Source organism: Eurypyga helias, unplaced genomic scaffold (genome assembly GCF_000690775.1).
Source record: "Eurypyga helias isolate BGI_N326 unplaced genomic scaffold, ASM69077v1 scaffold16157, whole genome shotgun sequence".
In the NCBI taxonomy this organism is placed as follows: Eukaryota; Metazoa; Chordata; class Aves; order Eurypygiformes; family Eurypygidae; genus Eurypyga; species Eurypyga helias.
Window position 1 is genome coordinate 8,364 of NW_010263827.1, and position 17,834 is coordinate 26,197.

General features: G+C 52.4%; 1 protein-coding gene across 1 annotated transcript in view; it reads left to right on the top strand.

The window, feature by feature from the left end:
- RMDN3 (regulator of microtubule dynamics 3) overlaps window positions 1-17,834 on the top strand; it is a gene marked incomplete at its 5' end in the record, with an annotated part of 25,943 nt that overhangs the window by 6,577 nt on the left and 1,532 nt on the right. Inside the window, 7 exons of the mRNA XM_010156202.1 lie at window positions 795-897; window positions 1,769-1,829; window positions 10,550-10,625; window positions 11,413-11,490; window positions 13,324-13,422; window positions 15,196-15,249; window positions 17,482-17,562. Coding sequence (XP_010154504.1) covers window positions 795-897; window positions 1,769-1,829; window positions 10,550-10,625; window positions 11,413-11,490; window positions 13,324-13,422; window positions 15,196-15,249; window positions 17,482-17,562 — 552 coding nt within the window. The remainder of the gene's footprint in view (window positions 1-794; window positions 898-1,768; window positions 1,830-10,549; window positions 10,626-11,412; window positions 11,491-13,323; window positions 13,423-15,195; window positions 15,250-17,481; window positions 17,563-17,834) is intronic.

Here is a 17,834-nt window from a genome sequence, read left to right on the forward strand (position 1 = left end):
GCCTGTGCCCGCTGCAGCCGCTCTGTTGGCGTTTTCCCGAGTACTGCAGAGCCTGCAAAGTACACGTCGTGGGTACCAGCCCTCAAAAGCCAAACGTGTTTGGCTCCTGTGTTTCCAAGAGGAATAGAAGGGAAGAAATAACAGGGAACTTGATGAGGTCTAATTCAAGGAGATTGTTTTCTCCTTCCCACCCGGGAGAAATGGCAGGCCCGTTGGCTTCCGAAACTCGCCTGTGTGCTGCTTTCTGGGGGTTCTCCCACTTTTTATTTGCAGTACTATCACACAAGACACCAGACTGTTAGGTGGTTCTGGTTTAAGATATTACGCTTTTGTTTTTAATGAAGCTTGAGTTTGTCAGAACACCTCCACCTCCGATTGAGCAGCACGCCGATGGTACTGTCCCCAGCTGGAGAACAAGGCAGGATGTGAAGCTGTTAGAACGCGGACGGGAGCATGGAAAAAGTGAAATTCAAATTACGGATTTTAATGTAGTGGTGAGGTTTAGGGTGATTCTTGCTCCCAGTGTTTTGAGCTTAGCGAAGGCCGCGAAAGAGCTGCCCCCAGCGTGGCCTTTGAAGCTGGGTTCCGTGTTAGAAGGCAGCAGCAGTTAGACCCGTCGCAGCAGCGTAGCCTTGTCAGTGCAGTTACAGACGTGGCCAGCCTGTTTGCTCCTTGGTGGTTCTGCTTTAATTCTTGTACAACTGAGGCCTTGGAAAGTTCCAGAAATGCCACTTGATTCCTCCACTGTCAGTGGCTGCAGGGGTCTGGATGTGTGCCCTTTGTTTTCCCCGCAGTACGCGGACCAGAAGGACTTCCGTTGGCGCCTGGCCCGAGCGTATAGTGACATGTGTGAGATTGCGGAAGACGCGGATGAGAAGAGGTCGTACGCGGCTGATGGTAAGGAACTGCGTTCTCGAGGCGAGGGACATTGGGGGTCTAAGCTGACATGACCCTTCGGAGCTACAAACCCTGCTTTTTCCCCCTCCGCCGTCGGCTTTCTGAGGCTGCAGGTTCCTGGAGAAGAGACAGGGACGTGGGACAGGTCCCAGGTCTGAGGTGTGAAATTAATCAGAGCAAACCCACTGAAAACTCTAATTACCTTTTCTTAGCGTGGCAGGGAAGATGTTTTCATTATATGTAGATGGCTGCTCTTCCAGATGGGGTGGAACCCTGTTGGATGATCTCTCTGAGTGGTCTTGGATGTTCCGTATCGCTGTGGGAGTGTGAAATTACTTACCGAACGTTTTCAAGCCAAATGTATCATAGAATCATAGAGACACAGACTGGTTTGGGTGGGAAGGGACCTCAAAGCCCCCCAGCCCCCCCCCCTGCCACGGGCAGGGACACCTTCCATAGCCCAGGGTGCTCCCAGCCTCATGCAGCCTGGCCTTGGACCCTCCCAGGGATGGGGCATCCACAGCTTCTCTGGGAACCTGGCCCAGTGCTCCCCACCCTCTGCAGGAAGACTTACTTCCTGATGGCCCATCTCCATCTCCCTCTTTCCGTTTAACCCCGTCACCCCTTGTCCTGTCACTCCCTGCCCTTGGGAAAAGCCCCCCCAGCTTTCTTGTAGCCCCCCAGGCACTGGAAGGGGCTCTGAGGTCTCCCCGGAGCTTCCCTTCTCCAGGGGGAACCCCCCAACTCCCCCAGCCTGTCCCCAGGGCAGAGGGGCTCCAGCCCTTGGAGCATCTCCGGGGCCTCCTCTGGCCACGAAGGAAGTAAAGGGAGAAAGTGGCTGAATGTCTTATCTCTGGCTACTGCCTTGCAGGGAAAGAAGAGATGGAAACTGCTTTGCAGACGTGGGATCAAAGTGCCGAGTGCCATCAGTGGTACGTAACTTCTACTTCCGGCTTTTAGGAAGCGTAGGAAATGAACTTGGAGATTGCTGTGGGCGGAGCTGCATTTTAAACGAAAAACAGCCAAAAAAGAGCTTACTTGCTCTTGGAGCGTACCTCAAAAAGCCATTTTTCACAGCTCTGGTTAACTGGTGTAAGTCGCGGCTTGATCGGTTTAGTTGGGATTCGAGCAACAAACTTCGCTGTGCTTGTGCCCCTTCAGGTAGGTGGTTTTTTGAGACGGGATGGGCAGGAGTTCTCGAGCAAAAGCTCCCCAGGAGCTCTGGGTGCTGTGAGCAGGTTGTCCCGAGGCTTTTGTGAGTCGGCACCTGACGAGTCAAGGATGAACTTTGGTGAAGGATGAGCTTCCGGCTTGGAGGAACAGGCTGTTGTCAAGCGGGCTGGAGATGAGTAAGCACAGGGAGCTGCTCTGGGCGCTCACCACGCTCAGCTTAGGAGCCTGCCTGTTCTTTGGGCTGCTCGGGGCGGGAGTGCCTGTATTTGGGAAAGGGGGAGTGAAGGAAAGGTTCTTTAGGAGCTTTCCTGGGAGTTGTGCCGTCGCCCTCGCAGGAAGCGGGATGCAGTGACTTGCTGGGGAGCTGTTTTTTTGGCCCCTTGCGCGTGCCTGGGTGGGATGCTGCGCGCGTCTCGGCACAGAAGGGAGCTGAACTCCGTCGGCGTTGCTTCTGATTGTGCAGACCCTGGGAAAACGCCTGTTGCAGCGCCCTGTTCCATGTTGGGTGTAGATGGGCTGCCAAAGAATGTGTTTTGTGCAGATAACTTGCAGCAGGCCAGTTCCTGAGTTTGAGAGCTCAGTATGACGGGGCTCTTCATTTTCTTTCACGAACCCTCCTGTTTCCTTTGGCCCCTTTTCAGCCCCTGTAGAGTAACATGCGTGTCCTTCCAAGCCCAGCTCGCGGCCAGCTGCAGCACCAGGGTCTGGAGAGTTACACAGTAAATATGAGTGAGGTTTTTCCCTTGTCTTTCCCCAGCATTCTTGGGGAAACTGTTAGGTTTTACTGGGTTACTGACGTTTCGATAATGCTGTGCTGCGTGGGGATGCTTAATGTCGAGAGGTAACCTTGGCCTCAATCGGCTGGGCCTGTGAGCGTGGGCTTAGTGCTGTGCCAGTGTTAGATTCATCCTAATTCTGGAGTAAATACAAATATCGTTCTTACCAGGCAGCCTCTTCCAGTCTTCTGGAGAGTGTCTTCTGGCTTGGCAGCGCTGCTTGGCACGGCGAAGCGCTCTGGCTTTGAAGTGAATTGGGACAGCAGCACATGGCTCTTCTTTCCCAGAGATAGGTCGTATTTTTTTCGTGATAAAGGATGAAATGATCTGCAGTTTCGCCAAGCGAGGTGTTCCGTGTTGGTGTAAATGCTGCAGCTGGTTAGGATTTCAGGAAGGAGGTAGGCAAGAGGGATGGTTCCTTGTCTTCAGCAGCCTGAATGAACGGGTTTGGGGTGCAGCTCACCAATGAGGTTGCAAGGGTGGCTCTTTTTAAAAATACATCAAAAGAAAGGTTGTAGGTGATACAGATACTTGTAGAGGTAAGGGAATGTGCTTCTGTGGTGAACTCCTTGATGAGCAGTGTTTGTCAGCAGTTGCTGGGAAGAACCGACAACATGTAAAACAGAACAAAAGAGAAATGATTTCTCAAATGGAAATTACTGGGAAAACAGGATGCTGAGTATCTTTACCAAACGAAAGCTGTGCTCTTGTGAGGTGAGTAAACTTATCTAGGAGGTCAGTTTGGACTACTGGCATCTAAATAAATGCCTTTATCGTCTTGAAAAGACTGTGTATTTCAGCTCCTAGCAGTGAGTTGATTAGAGCTTTGACAGGAGGAGGTACAGGGGGACTAGTGCCTGGTATTAGCAGGTTGTGGTGTTTGGCTTTGTCTGCTTGTTTAGCATCTTGGAGGAATGGGCTTTTAGTCACCGGGCTGAGTCTTGGAGTTTGTAAGCCACTTGGCTGCTTGGGGGTTTGATGTTACAGCGGTTCCAGTCCAGGGTGTAACCTTGGTCACTGAGCTCCGTAATTCCGAGTTCATGGTGTGCGGTCAGGGCTGTGATGTGACGTTTAGTCCTGTGTCTCCAGCAGGAACTCTCAGGCTGGGGTGCTCTCGGTGCCTGCGCCCACCCTGCTCTCAGCGGTTTTGCTGGAAGAGTGCACAATTCCTGTCCTGCTGGAGCTCTCTCTTTTCCAAACAGGGGTAGGGCCTCTGCACATCTACATCTTGCTGTTAATTCCAGAGAGCAGCTGCAGACAGGGCAGCTGGGGAAAGGAAATAGCCGAGTGGCATGTGGGAGGCGTGGGACTTGTTGGAAATGAAGATGTAACTACCTTTGTCGGCCGCAGAAATAATTATTTTCTGCCATGAACAGAACAGGAAATTGTTCCCTTTCCAGCTCCGTAGGGGTCATGGGGTGGTCGCAAGCTGGTTTAATTGCACTCTCTCTTTATGCTAATTGATAGTACCCTGAGAAAAAAATACTGCTGGAGAAATGATGCTTAATACACGGGAAGATTGAAATGAAAAATGCAGGATAAACCGTAGTTCTGAAAGACGTCGTAGGCTGCCTGCCCTTTACTCAGGTCACGGGCTCGTCGCTCGGGAGTGGGTTTCGTTCCCCGCGCTGGCTGGGGTGGCAGCGGTTAGCAAAACGTTCCTAACCCAAATGGGAAAGCGTGCGGCGATCGCTTTCCTTCAGCGCCCTCCGCACCGGCGGCAGGGGGGCGAGTTGAGTTGGTCCGATCTGGTTTTAACCACTCGGTTCCCTCTGCTTCCACACCATCTTCTGGTACAGATCCCGGAATTTAATGTGCCGTGTGGAGAAAAATCCTGCTACACTGGCATCGCCGGTAGAGATTTTAAAGCTTTACTGGTTTTGATCTGGTGGCCCAGCTCTGGGTTTTTGTTGGGGATGAGCAGGGAATGGTTATTCACACGTCCTCAGTAAATTTTGGGTCTGTTCTGTCCTGTTTCCCTCTTCAGTGTCTGTTTCCCTTGCTAAGGAATCCTAATCCTTTGTTATCCCTCTTCTTAGGGAACCGTTTCACTGTCTCTCATCGCCCGTGTTGGCTCTCCCGTCATTCTCTTCCTACCCTGTCATTTCTCAGACGGAAGTGTGGGAACACAAGCTGTGGGAACAGCGTGGATTTGTGCAGCAGTGCCGTGGTGATCCCTTACCCACAGACAGCATTCAGCAGTGCCACCTTCTCCTCCCCCACCTACTGAATGGGCATTTTAATAGGAAGACCAGGAAATCCCAGCGATTTTACCATCTCCGCTGTGGTACGGGCCGTGTGAAGCCGTGACTGTGTAGGTGTCACTGGGGCTGCGTTTTTCCCCGGGTGCGTTATTTCACGTTGACCATCGCTTCTGTTTTATCAGCTGCCTCTTCTCGCGTAGGGGTCGCTTCGGATGCAGCTGTGCTGGGTTTGGGTGCTTACTGATTGGTCCCTGCGCCCTATTGTTTGCTCCTGTTGCCCAAATCGCTCCCAGTTTTACTGGTTTAAGCTGCGGTGCTTATCAGGGAAGGCAGGAGACAGGTGGCATGCAGTCGTCGTTGGGAGTAAAGCTGCTGTTCCCCCCGCCGTGCCTCACGGTGGTTGCAGTAACGACTGACAGACGAGGAAGACAACTTTGCGCGAGGAGGGATCTCCGCGAGCTGGCGGAGGCAGTGCTGCGCGGAGCGTGACTGGCTGCAGCCCCGCAGCGTTTTGTGGCTGGATGGTTGGAAGGCTTTGGCAGCAGGATAGCAAGTGGTTTCTCAGGAATGACAGAGAAAGCAGTAAGTGTCTGGGACTGTGTCTGGACTAGCTTTGGGATCTGCCCAAGTATGAGGAGAGTCCTTGCATGGATCTCTTGGGTTTTCCTGACATTTGGTCTGGGACAAAGCTGTTGTTATAGTCGCTTGCTCTTGGAAGTCAGCTGGTCCCAAGACAGCCGGCCCCGCAGCGCTGTCTGGGACAGAACTGGGATTTGATCGGGGCTCCACAGATGGTCCAGCCTCTGTGTGATGGGTCAGGCCTCTGGCTGTGCCTTCCTCTGGGCACCACTTAGGAACAGAGAAACGGGAGAGCTGTGTTGGCCGTTTGATGCACTTGGTGCCTCCGGAACAGGTCTGTGTGCTGTAGGCTGACTGGTAGTGTGCCGAGTGTTCGTAATGCCCAGGTACTCCCCTCTCACAGCTGACTCCTGCTTTTGGTAGACATCAGAGTCATTCTCTGCTTTAGTTGTGAAAGATCTGGGAACAGATAGACACTGTCTCCAACTACACTGATTTCTCCCTTAGCAGATTTCAGCTCATGAACGGGAGGACAGAGCAAGCTCGTAAGTCTGTTCTTGCTTGCTTGGAGGGAGAGCCTTGCTGGCTGGACGTGGGAGGTAAAAGCCCAGCCTGAGTCCTAAAAAAGCCAACAGTTACGCAAAGATGGCAAATTGACAGGTGTGGATTGGTCGAAAAGGGTACTTGACGATGACGGCAGGTACGCTAGAAATTTAAGCACAATCCTGTTCTGGCTCGCAGCAACACTCACTTTCTGCTGTCGCTGTCTCAATTTTCCTTGGGGATTAAAATATTTGACACGTATTTACACCCTAAGGAATCACATCACAAACTGAAGTGATGAACCTTGGCTTCACCCCTGTTCTGACTCACAAAAATACCTACAGCTGCCCTTAAATCGTAAAAAAACTCAATCAAGTATGCATCGAGGGACAGTTCAGGATGTTTTCCACCACCCCTTTAATAACATTTCATTTAATAAATTCAGAAAACTGGCTGCTGCCCAAAGGGTTTTAAGACATCAAGCGTTTCAGCCTTCGAGTGATGCACACGGGTCACCGTACGCACGCTACCCGCAGCTTTCTGAAGGGTTAAAAGGTGAAGTCCCCTTCGCACGCACGCGTGATCGTACTGCTCTGCCGTACGGCCTCAGCCCGCGCTTCATCCCCCCGGCCTTGGCCCGCGCTTCATCCCCCCGGCCTCAGCTCTGTGTCTCAGGAGCCTGACGTTTCCTTGCAGAAGGAAGTGCTTTGCACATCCATGTCCCAAACTGTTAAATATCATCTCCGTGGGCACGACGAGCTCCTTTTACAAGCCCCCCGAGCTCCCCGCCCTAGAACAGGCCATTAGCAATAGCAGCCGTGATCTCCCCAGCGTCGCTGGCGTCCGCAGCCTCATCCCAGAGCAGCGTTTCTGGAGAAATCAAACCCCACCTGCAACGCTGCCCGAGCTGCAGCCTGAACCACTGTCCCAAGAGCACAGACCTTCTTGGGCACATCATTTTAAGACTCTGTCCTTAAAACCCAACTCCCACAAGTGAAAACAGTGTGTGAAAGACTCTGCAGCAGTTCCTCCCATGGAGGCTCCTGAGGCCCGTGTCCTTTCAGGAAAGACTGGCTTCTGCTTCCTGCCAAGCGGGAGAAGACTGTCTTCTGCTACAATTAAAGCTTTGACACATCACAGGCTGCCTGAACTAAAGGTATTCCAGGGAAGAGGTGTCAAGAGAAACATTCTAGAGGGCAGCTCTTGGTTTCACCCGGCATCGCTCCAACCGAGGCCGCTGAACCCCCGCTGCAGCTCTTCTGAACTGCCCATGTCTGAGGTGATGAGGTATTCTAGAGCAAAGAACCCCGCAGCGCTACTGACTGAGCAGGAAACATTAAGCTGTTGGGCGTTACAGTGAAAAATTAGTTAAACGTGTGTGAAGCAAATTTTGATGTCAAAGAACTTTCATCTCTTCACGCTGTGGCTAGTAATCAGACTTTTAATGTTTGACTCCTCTTGGGCAATATAAGACACGCTATTGGACTTTTATCGGTTGGCTGCAAAATAGCTGCTTCTCCCCCTTCTCCTTTCAGTCCCCTTTGCCTCACCATCTGTTCAATGAACTGGTGGCCTTACGCAGACGGGAGCACCGGCACGCTCGGCCAGTGAGTCTCTGCAATGGTTAAAAGAGAGAAGAGGTGTATTTGGGTTGGCAAACCACCCCGGCCATGGAGCTGGAGGTGCCGGGCTGCGCAGAGCTGTGTGTTCTGCGCTCAGAGGCCAGAAGTCCGGCTTGGGGGGAGTCAGCCAGAGTGCAGCAGCACAAACGAAGGTTCTTCAAAGCGGCGCGTTCCGAGCTCGGGGATTTGAGCTGGAAGAACAGTCAGTCTCTCTTCTGGCGGTATCTGCTTCCACAGAGTTTATGTTCTAGTAAACGGGGAAATCCTTACGGAGCTGAGATTCCCATGGGAACTTGCAGTTTGACCAGTGTCAGCGGCTTCATGAGTAGTTCTGGTTAATAATTAGTCAAGCAATATCATAACGAGGGGTTTCGGTAACTGCTGAGCCGTCGATCTGGGCCATGCTGCAGAGGTTACGTGTTGTTTACTGAAGATGAAAATCCCCTGCCCTAACGCATTACTTTTAATCTATCCCGCTGCTGCCGCTCAGGGCTCCTGCCGCTTGTGACGCTCGTCCCAAGGCATTTCCCCAAACGGACTGGAACAAACAACTCCAACAGGCCAAGCTAAACAAGCAGAAGAGAGAGGCAAAACCCAGCGTTGGCGCTGCCGAGTGAGAGGTCTGAGGCCTCCAGAGCCTAAAAATCTCGGAAGTGCCAAGTCTTGCATGTGAAAATCCCCATCAGCCTGTTGGCCCTGGGCCGCGAAGCGCCAGTTGGAAAGGAGGGTTCGTGCAAAGGGCTGTAAGCGGGAAAGCTGGGTTGGGTAAAGTCGCTTTTCCCCAGGATTGCAGAGAAAAGCCAGTTCTGGCATCTCTCACCACGCTGGGGTTGTTTTTTAAGTTCATGCCACAAAGACAGGACGACTACTTACTGCTTCCTTATGTAACTTTTCCTCAGGCTGTTAAAAAAGAGCTGGTATTTTTTGTTTCTCGACAGCTCCGTGTCGCACCACTTGACATTCTGTGATTGCTGGCGGTGGGATCGGACTGACCTTAGTGTCCCCTCGGATTTCTTGCTGCCTCAAAGGGCCTCCCTAGGCTTTCCCCGAGGAAGGACAGGGTAGCATAAAGGGCTGTGCAGGGCTTAACTCCCATTTAAAAAAGTTGCAGAACCCTAAACTTGACCTAATCAGTGCCTGCCCACATCTTCGGGTACCTAAAGGGTATGGTTCTAGCAGCCATAGTCTGGCAAGTCCCTGTGCGTTAGGCAGGACTGCAGACTGCATGATTTACGGTACAGGAATGTTTTATCTTGTGATTTTTAGAAACTAAGCCCTTTATTGGCTTGTATTTCTAAGCCCTAGTCATGTTGTGGTTAGGGCTGTTCAGCACAGGCTGATCTTTGTTGTGAAACAAAGTGGGGGAGATCATAACACTTAATTTCATGGTCTGGAAGTGACAGATCGTGGCAGGGCAGCTGTGAACTTTTTCAGTGGGGGGGGAGGGTTTTACCCAGTTAAGGCGTTGACCTGGTAATCTCTTCATTACCTTGAAAAATGAGGATTTTAGAACCGAGGCAGAGTTTTTCCCAAGAAAATTCACGTGTTAAAGGGATGGGATTTAATGACCAAGTCGTAAATATTCAGGAGATGCAGCTTCTTCGTGAAAATGTGGTTGAGGCAATGAGGTGTGGAATGTTTTGTGGGTGTTTTTGTGACACTGGAGAAAGTGTCTTTGGAGATCCTGACAGCTTCCTGCGCCAACAGCTGCTGTGGTTAACCCTCGCCGGGGATGTCGCGGGACGTGCCGCGGCGAGATGAGGCCAAGCACTCGGCAGCGCTGGGCTGGGGCGTCGCGGGACTCGCGGGGAGTTTGTGTGCGTCTTTCTTCTCTGCAGCTTTAGCTTCTGCAAGGACGAGACTTGTGTTACTCGTTTCTCCACCCTTTCCACCTTTGAGCCAACCCCAGAAGCGGAGGGAGCCTGCTGCATTCCCACGGCTCCCACCTGAGCGGGATGGCAGAGGACACAGACCGAATCCGCGCGGCTGAAACGTCCGTGTGTCCTGTTCAGCCGCGGTGCTCCTCCAAGATTTGTTGTTTATCGGGAAGCAGTGCAGCGAGGGAGGGCGGGAGGTGAGATGGGATGGTGCAAATCCGTGGCTAATTAACCTTCCTTAGCTTTCGCAGCTCATGAAATAACTGATTTTACGTGGTACTCCGCTTCTCGGGGTCAACATTTGCGACCTCTTACTGGTCAAAACTGAATGGCTTTGGGCCTGCAACACTGAAAACCTGCTGTTTTGTTTCCCAAGTCCAGTGGCCGTGTCGGGCAGGAGGATATAGGTAGGTTTTCCCAATATTTTCCCTCGAGGCAGACAAGCTCTGTGCTATAGTTGGGTGTTGCCCATGGAGATCCCTGCGCTCCGTAGTTAGAGCTTTCCGTAGTTCTGGCTCCCGCTGCAGTAGCGTTTGCTCCTCCTTGCTCTGCGTTTTGACGCAGTTCTGTTGCTGAGTGAAGAAATGTAGGCTGTAGGCGTGTGCTGCTCCTGTTTTACCTGGAAGGAAGGCTTTCCAGCCAGCAGTGCCATGCATTTTCGTCTCGTGTCAAACCGCTCCCCTTGACCTCCCGGCATCCTTCAAGCTGATACCTTCTTGTGTGCTAAATTTTTACTGCATGTGTCTCTTCCCTGAAAAAGAAGTACAGCATTCCTTGTTTTCTCCAGTAAGTTGTGAGGCTTTAACGCCTCTGAAGGTACCAGCAGATTGTAAATGTGTATTTACAGGTGACTGACCTCATGCCACATCTCCCCCTAGGTACGCTGTTCTCTGTGGGCAGTTATCGCAGCATCAGAGTACTCGGGAGCGCATTCAGACTGGGTATGTTTTCAAGGTGAGTGGAAAGGACGTGCTGTTCCTCGTGTAAGTATGGAACAGTATTTGTTTCTGTAGTCGTAAGTGAAGAAAACGGGCTCCAGCCCTTACTGGGGAAGCGACAGGTCTCCAAGAGCTGCTCTGAGTGGGTGGGTTGGGCTGCGGAAGGCGATTCCGGTGACGAGGGTGCCTGCCCTGGCTCTGCACTTTTGCATGCTGTAACCTCAGGGAAACAAAACCAAAAGCCTTGCAAACAAAATGTGTGATGAGACTGAGAACTTGAAATGTGAAATTACCGTGTGGTAGTGAGATACAGCACCAACCCTTCTTCGGTAACTGCCTGTGAGGATGCCTGCTCCCTCCCCGGGGTGCGAAGCAGTTACTTTTCAGAGGATTTCATCTGCCTCCGGCTCCTTTATTTGCCTTTCGTCCCCAGCAGGGTGACAGGGTAAGAGGCTCCCCTGGGGCGGTCGCTGCACAACAGGCCACGTGTAATTACTGCCTCGTCAGCTACTGGCGTGACCAGTAAGTTGGGGATGCCCAGGCTCTGAGAAGGAGGAAGAACACCGTGAAGGGCAGCTTCATTTGTGTGCAGGAATTCTTGTCTCCGAGGCTGATAAAACGCTGGTTCTCTGTGCTCACTGACAGCGTTTTAGGAAAATTTGGAATCCTTTTGCAGCTGTAATTGTATTGATTGCTGGCGCGTACACTGTGGCTTTCTTCCTTTCCTCTTTCCACATTTGCTCTTGGGGATATTATGTGCTTGTGACAAAGATGTAATGTGTCTTGGTGTTGATTTTCCGTAGGAACACATCGACAAAGCGATTGAACTGAAACCAGAGGATCCAAAGTCTTACTACCTGTTGGGCAGGTGGTGTTACCAGGTAAACCAGTTTATTACTGCTTATGGCTGTTTTCCTCCTCCTTGGAGTTTAACTCCCTGTTTGAAGGAAAGGTATCAGTGGGTTCAAACTGCCAGCCCTAGGGACAGGCTCTCTTTCGGCGCTGAACTCGGATGTTGTATCAGCAAGTGCTGGGATGGAAATGTCCTGGGCGCTTGAAGTAGTTTAGAAGTTGCACTTGTGTGGGATGTAGAAACTCTTCAGTGCTGAGAAAAACACCCCTGATCTCTCAGCTTGCCATCTGAGTGGGTTTTCTAACGGTAGTCGAGTCTTGGGCAGCCCATCTCACAGTCATAGTGGTGGGGGTTGGAAGGGACCTCTAGGGATCATCTAGTCCAACCCCCCTGCCAGAGCAGGATCACCCAGAGTAGATCACACAGGAACAAGTCCAGGGGCTTTGGAAAGTCTCCAGGGAAGGAGACTCCGTCACCTCTGGGCAGCCTGTTCAGGGCTCTGTCACCCTCTCGTCTGCCTCCTGCTAAACCTGAGGTGTCACCTTCGTGCTGGCATTCCACTCGATGCACCGCATTTTTCAGGACAGAGGTTTTCCATACGAGGTGGTGGCAGCTCATAGCGAGAGCGGGACAACAGGAACGCTGAGCTGGCCGTCGGGGCACACACCGGCCGAGCCCGTTTCCAGCGCGTTGCTCTGTGCAGACCAAAGGCCGGGGAGGGCAGGGAGAGCGCAGTGGCATTGAGCACACGCCGCAGTCTTTCAGAGTGCAGTTTCGTGTTGCCAGTGCCGTGTGCGCTCCCTGTCGTCCTGCACCGACGAAAGGCTCGACGAGGACTCCCTGTACCGCAGTGGAATAAGAGCTCCTGGGGTTTTTGCCGTTTCATTTATTTATTGCCACTCTCCTGGTCTTCATGTCTCCCCTCTTTCTAGTCCCTTTCCCAGAGGGCAGCTGTGTGCCAGAAGTGCTATTTCCGAACTGCTCTGAAGGGTTCAGGGCCCCGGACTTAGTTTTTGAGTCACTGCAGGCAGCGTGGGAGGTGACATGGCAGCGAATGCACCAGGAAAAGCACTAGCTGCAAACCAGCTCACTGTTCCCTCTGCTTCAGTCATTCAGAACAAACTACCTCCAGTCCTGTAAGCCCATATGGATGTGATCAAGGACATTTCAGGGCTGGCAAGAGCTCCTGCACACAGTCTATCTGTATAATCCTTTGCATGTGTTTCTTCTGTGCTTGCTACACGAAGTATTGGAGGTATTGGAAGCAGCGTGCCGGCTGCTTTATGTTTCTTGACAGGGAAAAGCTTGGAGTCAAATACCATAAATCAGATTTAGTGCCTGTTAAGGGTTTGCAGTAGCCATCGACTGTTCAGTTTATACATCTCGAAAGTGCTTTGCTCCTGTCAGAAGGGGAGCCGCAGCCTGGAGCGGGGGTGATTGGCACCGGCGGTTACAGTGGAATGGGGAGCTGCAGGAGTGGAAAGGGACCGTAAAGCCCCCCCAGCCCCACCCCCTGCCATGGGCAGGGACACCTTCCATAGCCCAGGTTGCTCCAAGCCTCATCCAGCCTGGCCTTGGACACTCCCAGGATGGGGCGTAGTTGGCTGTAGAGACAAATCCTCCTTTGAGTGTTACGCGTGGGGCAGCTGAGGTACGAACGGCAAGGGTTGACCTAAGTGTAAGCGAGGGACAAGGAGAAGCAGAGCAGGTTTGATTCTGTGGCCAGGCCGGGATACTCCTCCAGAATCTCCAGCACTACCAAGAGTTTTGGCTTTCTCCCAGGGGCACGAGCCAGCTACAGGGCACCGGGTAATTCCTCGTCTCCAGTGGGTCTGATGGTTTCATCCTACTGTCTCTGCAGGTTTCCCACCTGGGATGGCTGGAAAAAAAGACTGCTTCGGCTTTGTTTGAGGCTCCCCCCACGGCCACTGTACAGGAGGCGCTGCAGAACTTCTTACGGGTAATGCCGGCTGCTAAGGAAGGGAACGGCTAACCTGACGGAGCGATCCCGAGGGTGGGGTTGGGGGACTTGTGCTCTGCTGAAACCTGTCACCCCGAGTGCTCCGCCGTACATCTCCGTAGATGAGGACCTGTGGGGGCAGGGGTGGTGAAAGCAAAAATTGTGGAGCCAGACAGTAGAACATGATTTTGAAGACCCCAGAACCAGACCTCTGATCCAGAGGGATCAGAATTGATTTTAAGAGGTTTGGCTTTCCATTTGAAAGCTGCGGTGTGGAGTGATTCGTTGCTTGACACTAAACGCCTGTGGCCTGAGGTCTGTGTGTGCTTATCCCCAGGAATGCTCGTCACCTTCCAGCTGTTTAATTTCTCTCAGGACACTTAGCAGGAGGTCAAACTTCTCCACTTCAAACTTTGGAAGGCGACTTCAGGCTTTCAGGGGCACACTACTTATGTATTTCTAGGAAGAGATTCTCAGGAATCTTATGGTGTAAGAATCCTGCCCCCCCAAAAGCCTTTTTTGTCCCCTGTTGATGAAAATGGATTGAAGTCAGGGCCCAGGTCATGGTTTCCAGTGTGTGGCTCTTGTTGCAAGGGTCTGCACAAGAGGGATGAGTTAGACCATCTCAGAGCTACCCTTAAGCCCCTCCGAAGCGTTACAGGGACGAAGTGCAGCACCACCTTACAACCCATGGAGCGGGCCAGCAGCTCTGCAGAGCGTCGGGGAATATCGTGCCTCCGGTTCCTTACAGTTCTGCCCAAACCTGGTTCTTTGGGAGGGAAGTTTGTGATAGGTGTCTGCCTAGGGCACTACGCTGCTCAGCCGGAGGTGGCCAAATCATTTCAGAGACGAGTTTGAGGCAAAGTGGTTTGTTCCTGCTCATTAGAGAGAAAACCAGCTCGTCGCTTCTGTTGCGACGTTAGAGCGGCCTGTGGTTTCTGGGGTTTAGCTTTGCTCAGATACAGAGAGAATTTTCAAAGGGCACAAAACCGTCCCTCTGGAAGCTCGTTATACCCGGAGCAGTGCACTTCCCATAGCTCAGCAGGGTCCATTTCGCCCTCCTGCTGGCACGCTTCAGGCGAACGGAAGTCTTGGTCACAAGCTGAGCTGGGTCAGAGGCCGGACGACAGAATTAAGAGGCCGGACGTTGTTGTCTCGAGCTGTCGGCGCTTCCTCTGGTGTGTGGGCTCAGGCATCTCGGTCGAGCACGCTGGGGAGTGCAGATGGGACACGGGTCAAGCCGAGGGTCTGTAATGGGAACATCCTGGAACAAAGCAGCTGGCAGTGATGGCTGTCACTGAGGTGAATGGAAGAAGGCAGAGGGACGTTAGCAACCGGGAAGCTGGGAATTAGTAGCCAGGAAGGGGGAGAAAAAAAAAGGGGGACAATTGTTGAGATTTGGCACTGGCATTTCTGGGAGGAGTCCGAGCGGATGAGGCTGAAAGGACAGGGAGGTGTAGGACGGCACACGCACAGGAGGTCGTCGCGCTCGGCTCCCGTGTGCTCCGCTCCACAGCCTCGCCGCTCTTCGGGACGCCCACGTCGGTGGAGGGGGTGGACGGTGTTTGTTGAGTCTCAGGCTCCGTGTGGGAGTCTGAACGTGACTCACCCCGCCAGGCAAGCCCAGGAAGCACTCGCCCCGACCTGTGTGTGGGAAAAGTGGGGCTCGTTCATCTTTTTTAAGAGGTGCAGTAGATGTGAGCATCAACTGTGCCCTTCGCCCTAACATCTGCTTTTCTCTGCCTGTCCCGCCCTCCCCTCTGTTCCTTGCAGGTTGAGGAACTGAGCCCAGGATTTTCCAAAGCAGGAAGAGTGTACATTGCCAAGGTAACCAGCCACTTGTCGCTCTCTCGGGTCGCTCACATGCTCCTAGGGTAAGAAACGTTTGTATTGACAAAGTGTCTCTGGCTGTACAGCGCAAGGCATGCCTAAGTCACTCCGTGCAGAAGCAGGATTTTCTAAGACGATGACATTTCGGAAAAAGGCCAAATCACCTGGTGCAGAGGCACCAAGATTCAGGGAGGGTTTTGCCTTTGAGTCGTCCGGTGGAGCATCCTTGTTTGTAACGGATCCAGTTCTGTGTAAAGCGGCGCTGGTAGCGAGTGAGCCACAGGCTGGAGGTCTAATTCCGCCCCTGTGGGTTTCTGGGGTGTATACAGAAAGGGAATCATGGGGAAAAGAAAAGGATGAGGTGTGTCTCCCTTTTACCCGTGCAGCTGGGAGTCTTGAGCAATGATTAAATACACCCTGAGAGCCTGGATCTCCAAAGATCATCTCGTTTGCACTGAGGGAGTGATTGTTTTTGAGCTCTTAAGTGGTAAAATTGCTGCTGAATCCCTCCAACTTCCAGTTGGAGCTTTAGAAATACTGGCCAGAGCGGGCGTAGCAAAGAGTAGCTGTAGTCATTCTCTGTGAAATTCCTGAATTCCCAATGTCCCAAGGACTGTGAATTCTGTCGGGATGGCGTGCACGTCGCAGGATCCGCTTGGTCTGGAGTCGATGATTCCTGCAACCCAGGTGCAGAATTCATTCCACGTGAAGTATCTGCTTGAAGGAGAACAAAGGTGGTAGCGGAGGAGAAAACCCAGGAAGGGGTGTGGTAGGCTGCACACCAGCTGGGTTTTGTCTTTGCTCACGCTGTGTCTTTAGCAATGAGTCTGCTGTAAAATCAACCACGTATGTGTCAAAGCCACTAGCCTTTTGTTCCTGGCTGCTTCTGCACCTTGATAGTTGTGCTCTCAGCTGCTTCTCTCTGCTTGTAAGTACAGCCAGCGTGTGTGGAAATTCAAAATCACCCCTAAATGTCTTGTATAGAGTAAAGGACAGAGGACTTGGTCCTTCCTTGCCGTGAAGTGGCAGCAGTGGATCCTTGCAAGTCTCACCCTGGATGAATTGTCAGAGCTGATGTAAAATTTGGTGTGTAATCTCGGTGGGCTGGTACCTTTCTGTGGGACTGACAGCTCACCACCTGTCTGGCAGGTGTCCTTGAGCTTCAGAAATACTCTGCAAACACCAATTAGCATAGATGTTAATAGGAGTGGGGTGGTTCGTTTGTTCCTAATGCCAGGCTCTGTCGCTAGTGCAGTTGGGATCTAATTATTTTGAAGGCGGCTGACCCATCAGAGCACTGACTCCAAAGGAAAAAGGAATTCGGTGACATAGTCGTGTTCTGACAGTTTTGACGGAGATGCAGGGTTTTTAAAGGATTGGAGGGTGTCCATGACTCCATCTATTTTCAGTTCACCAGACGCAGAAATTTGACAGCGCTCACAGTGGAACAAACATTTCCCTTTCAGAATGATCCCATAACGCAGGAAAACCCCCCCAGACACAGAAGTGCACGTGCTGGGCGGTGACGTCTCGCAGTCTGAGGGAGTAGCCCTGCAGGAGTTCCGCTGTTGTCCTTATCCTAACTGAACGTTGGCTTTTGGTGGCAATTGCAGCCATTAACTGCATTGCTGGTGGGGTTTTTTAGCACCCACCTCCTCTTACCGTCCTTAATTCCTAGTCCCCAAATGCCTCCGTGGCACCAAAAGCTCCCTTCCGCGCAGAGCGGAGACTTTGCTGCTGGGGAGGATTCAGGATGAAGAATGTCTCGCGCCTATTGCAAACCTGCGTGAGGTGTGGCAGTGCTGCAGCCGGGCCTCATCCTGAACCCCCCAGGGAATGGAGGCTTCGGAAGATGATGGGCTGCCCTCCCTGGGGAGGTGTCGTGATGAAAGCGATGTGAGGGGTGGTGGAAATAAAGCTAGAGCTTTGAAAATGGTGAAAATCACAGGGACACCTCAAAATCTCCAATCAAAAAACCAACTTCCTTGCCCCAAAACACACCCACAAAATCCCACAGAAAGAGAAAAGGGAATCCAGTATTCCATAATCTGCTGGTGATTACAGTATCCTGTGCATGAAGGGTACGGCAGGAGGTGTTGGACGCCTGAAACGGTGCTGCTTCAGGGTAGAAACAGCTCTTGTAGTCAGTTGCCAGGGCTCATAATTGCCCAGCCGCTGCGCGCTTTTCCCTCTTTAACCCTTCTCACGCCGTCCTTTTTTCCTTCACAGTGCTACAGGGACCTGGGGAACAAGTCTGCAGCTGGTCTCTGGATGGCCCTGGCTTCGGAGCTGCCAGCTAACACGAAAGAGGTAGCGCTGCCGGTGCGCCGCGCTGGCGACGGGCGGGGGTGGGACGCTTACAGGGAGAAAACCGTTTTCTGGGAGGTTTTCCAGCTTCCAAGCCCAGGTCTTAAAGTGTTTTGTTGCTTAGCATGGACTCTTCTCTCCTCCTGGGACCTGTTCCCCGGACACCTAACGGAATTCAGCCAAGTAGTGGAGAACGTTACGAAGCTGAGAGCAGGTCTGACGCGGGCTGCGAGGTCCAGCACAGCACCTCACCTCGCAGACGCGGTGCCGCGGGG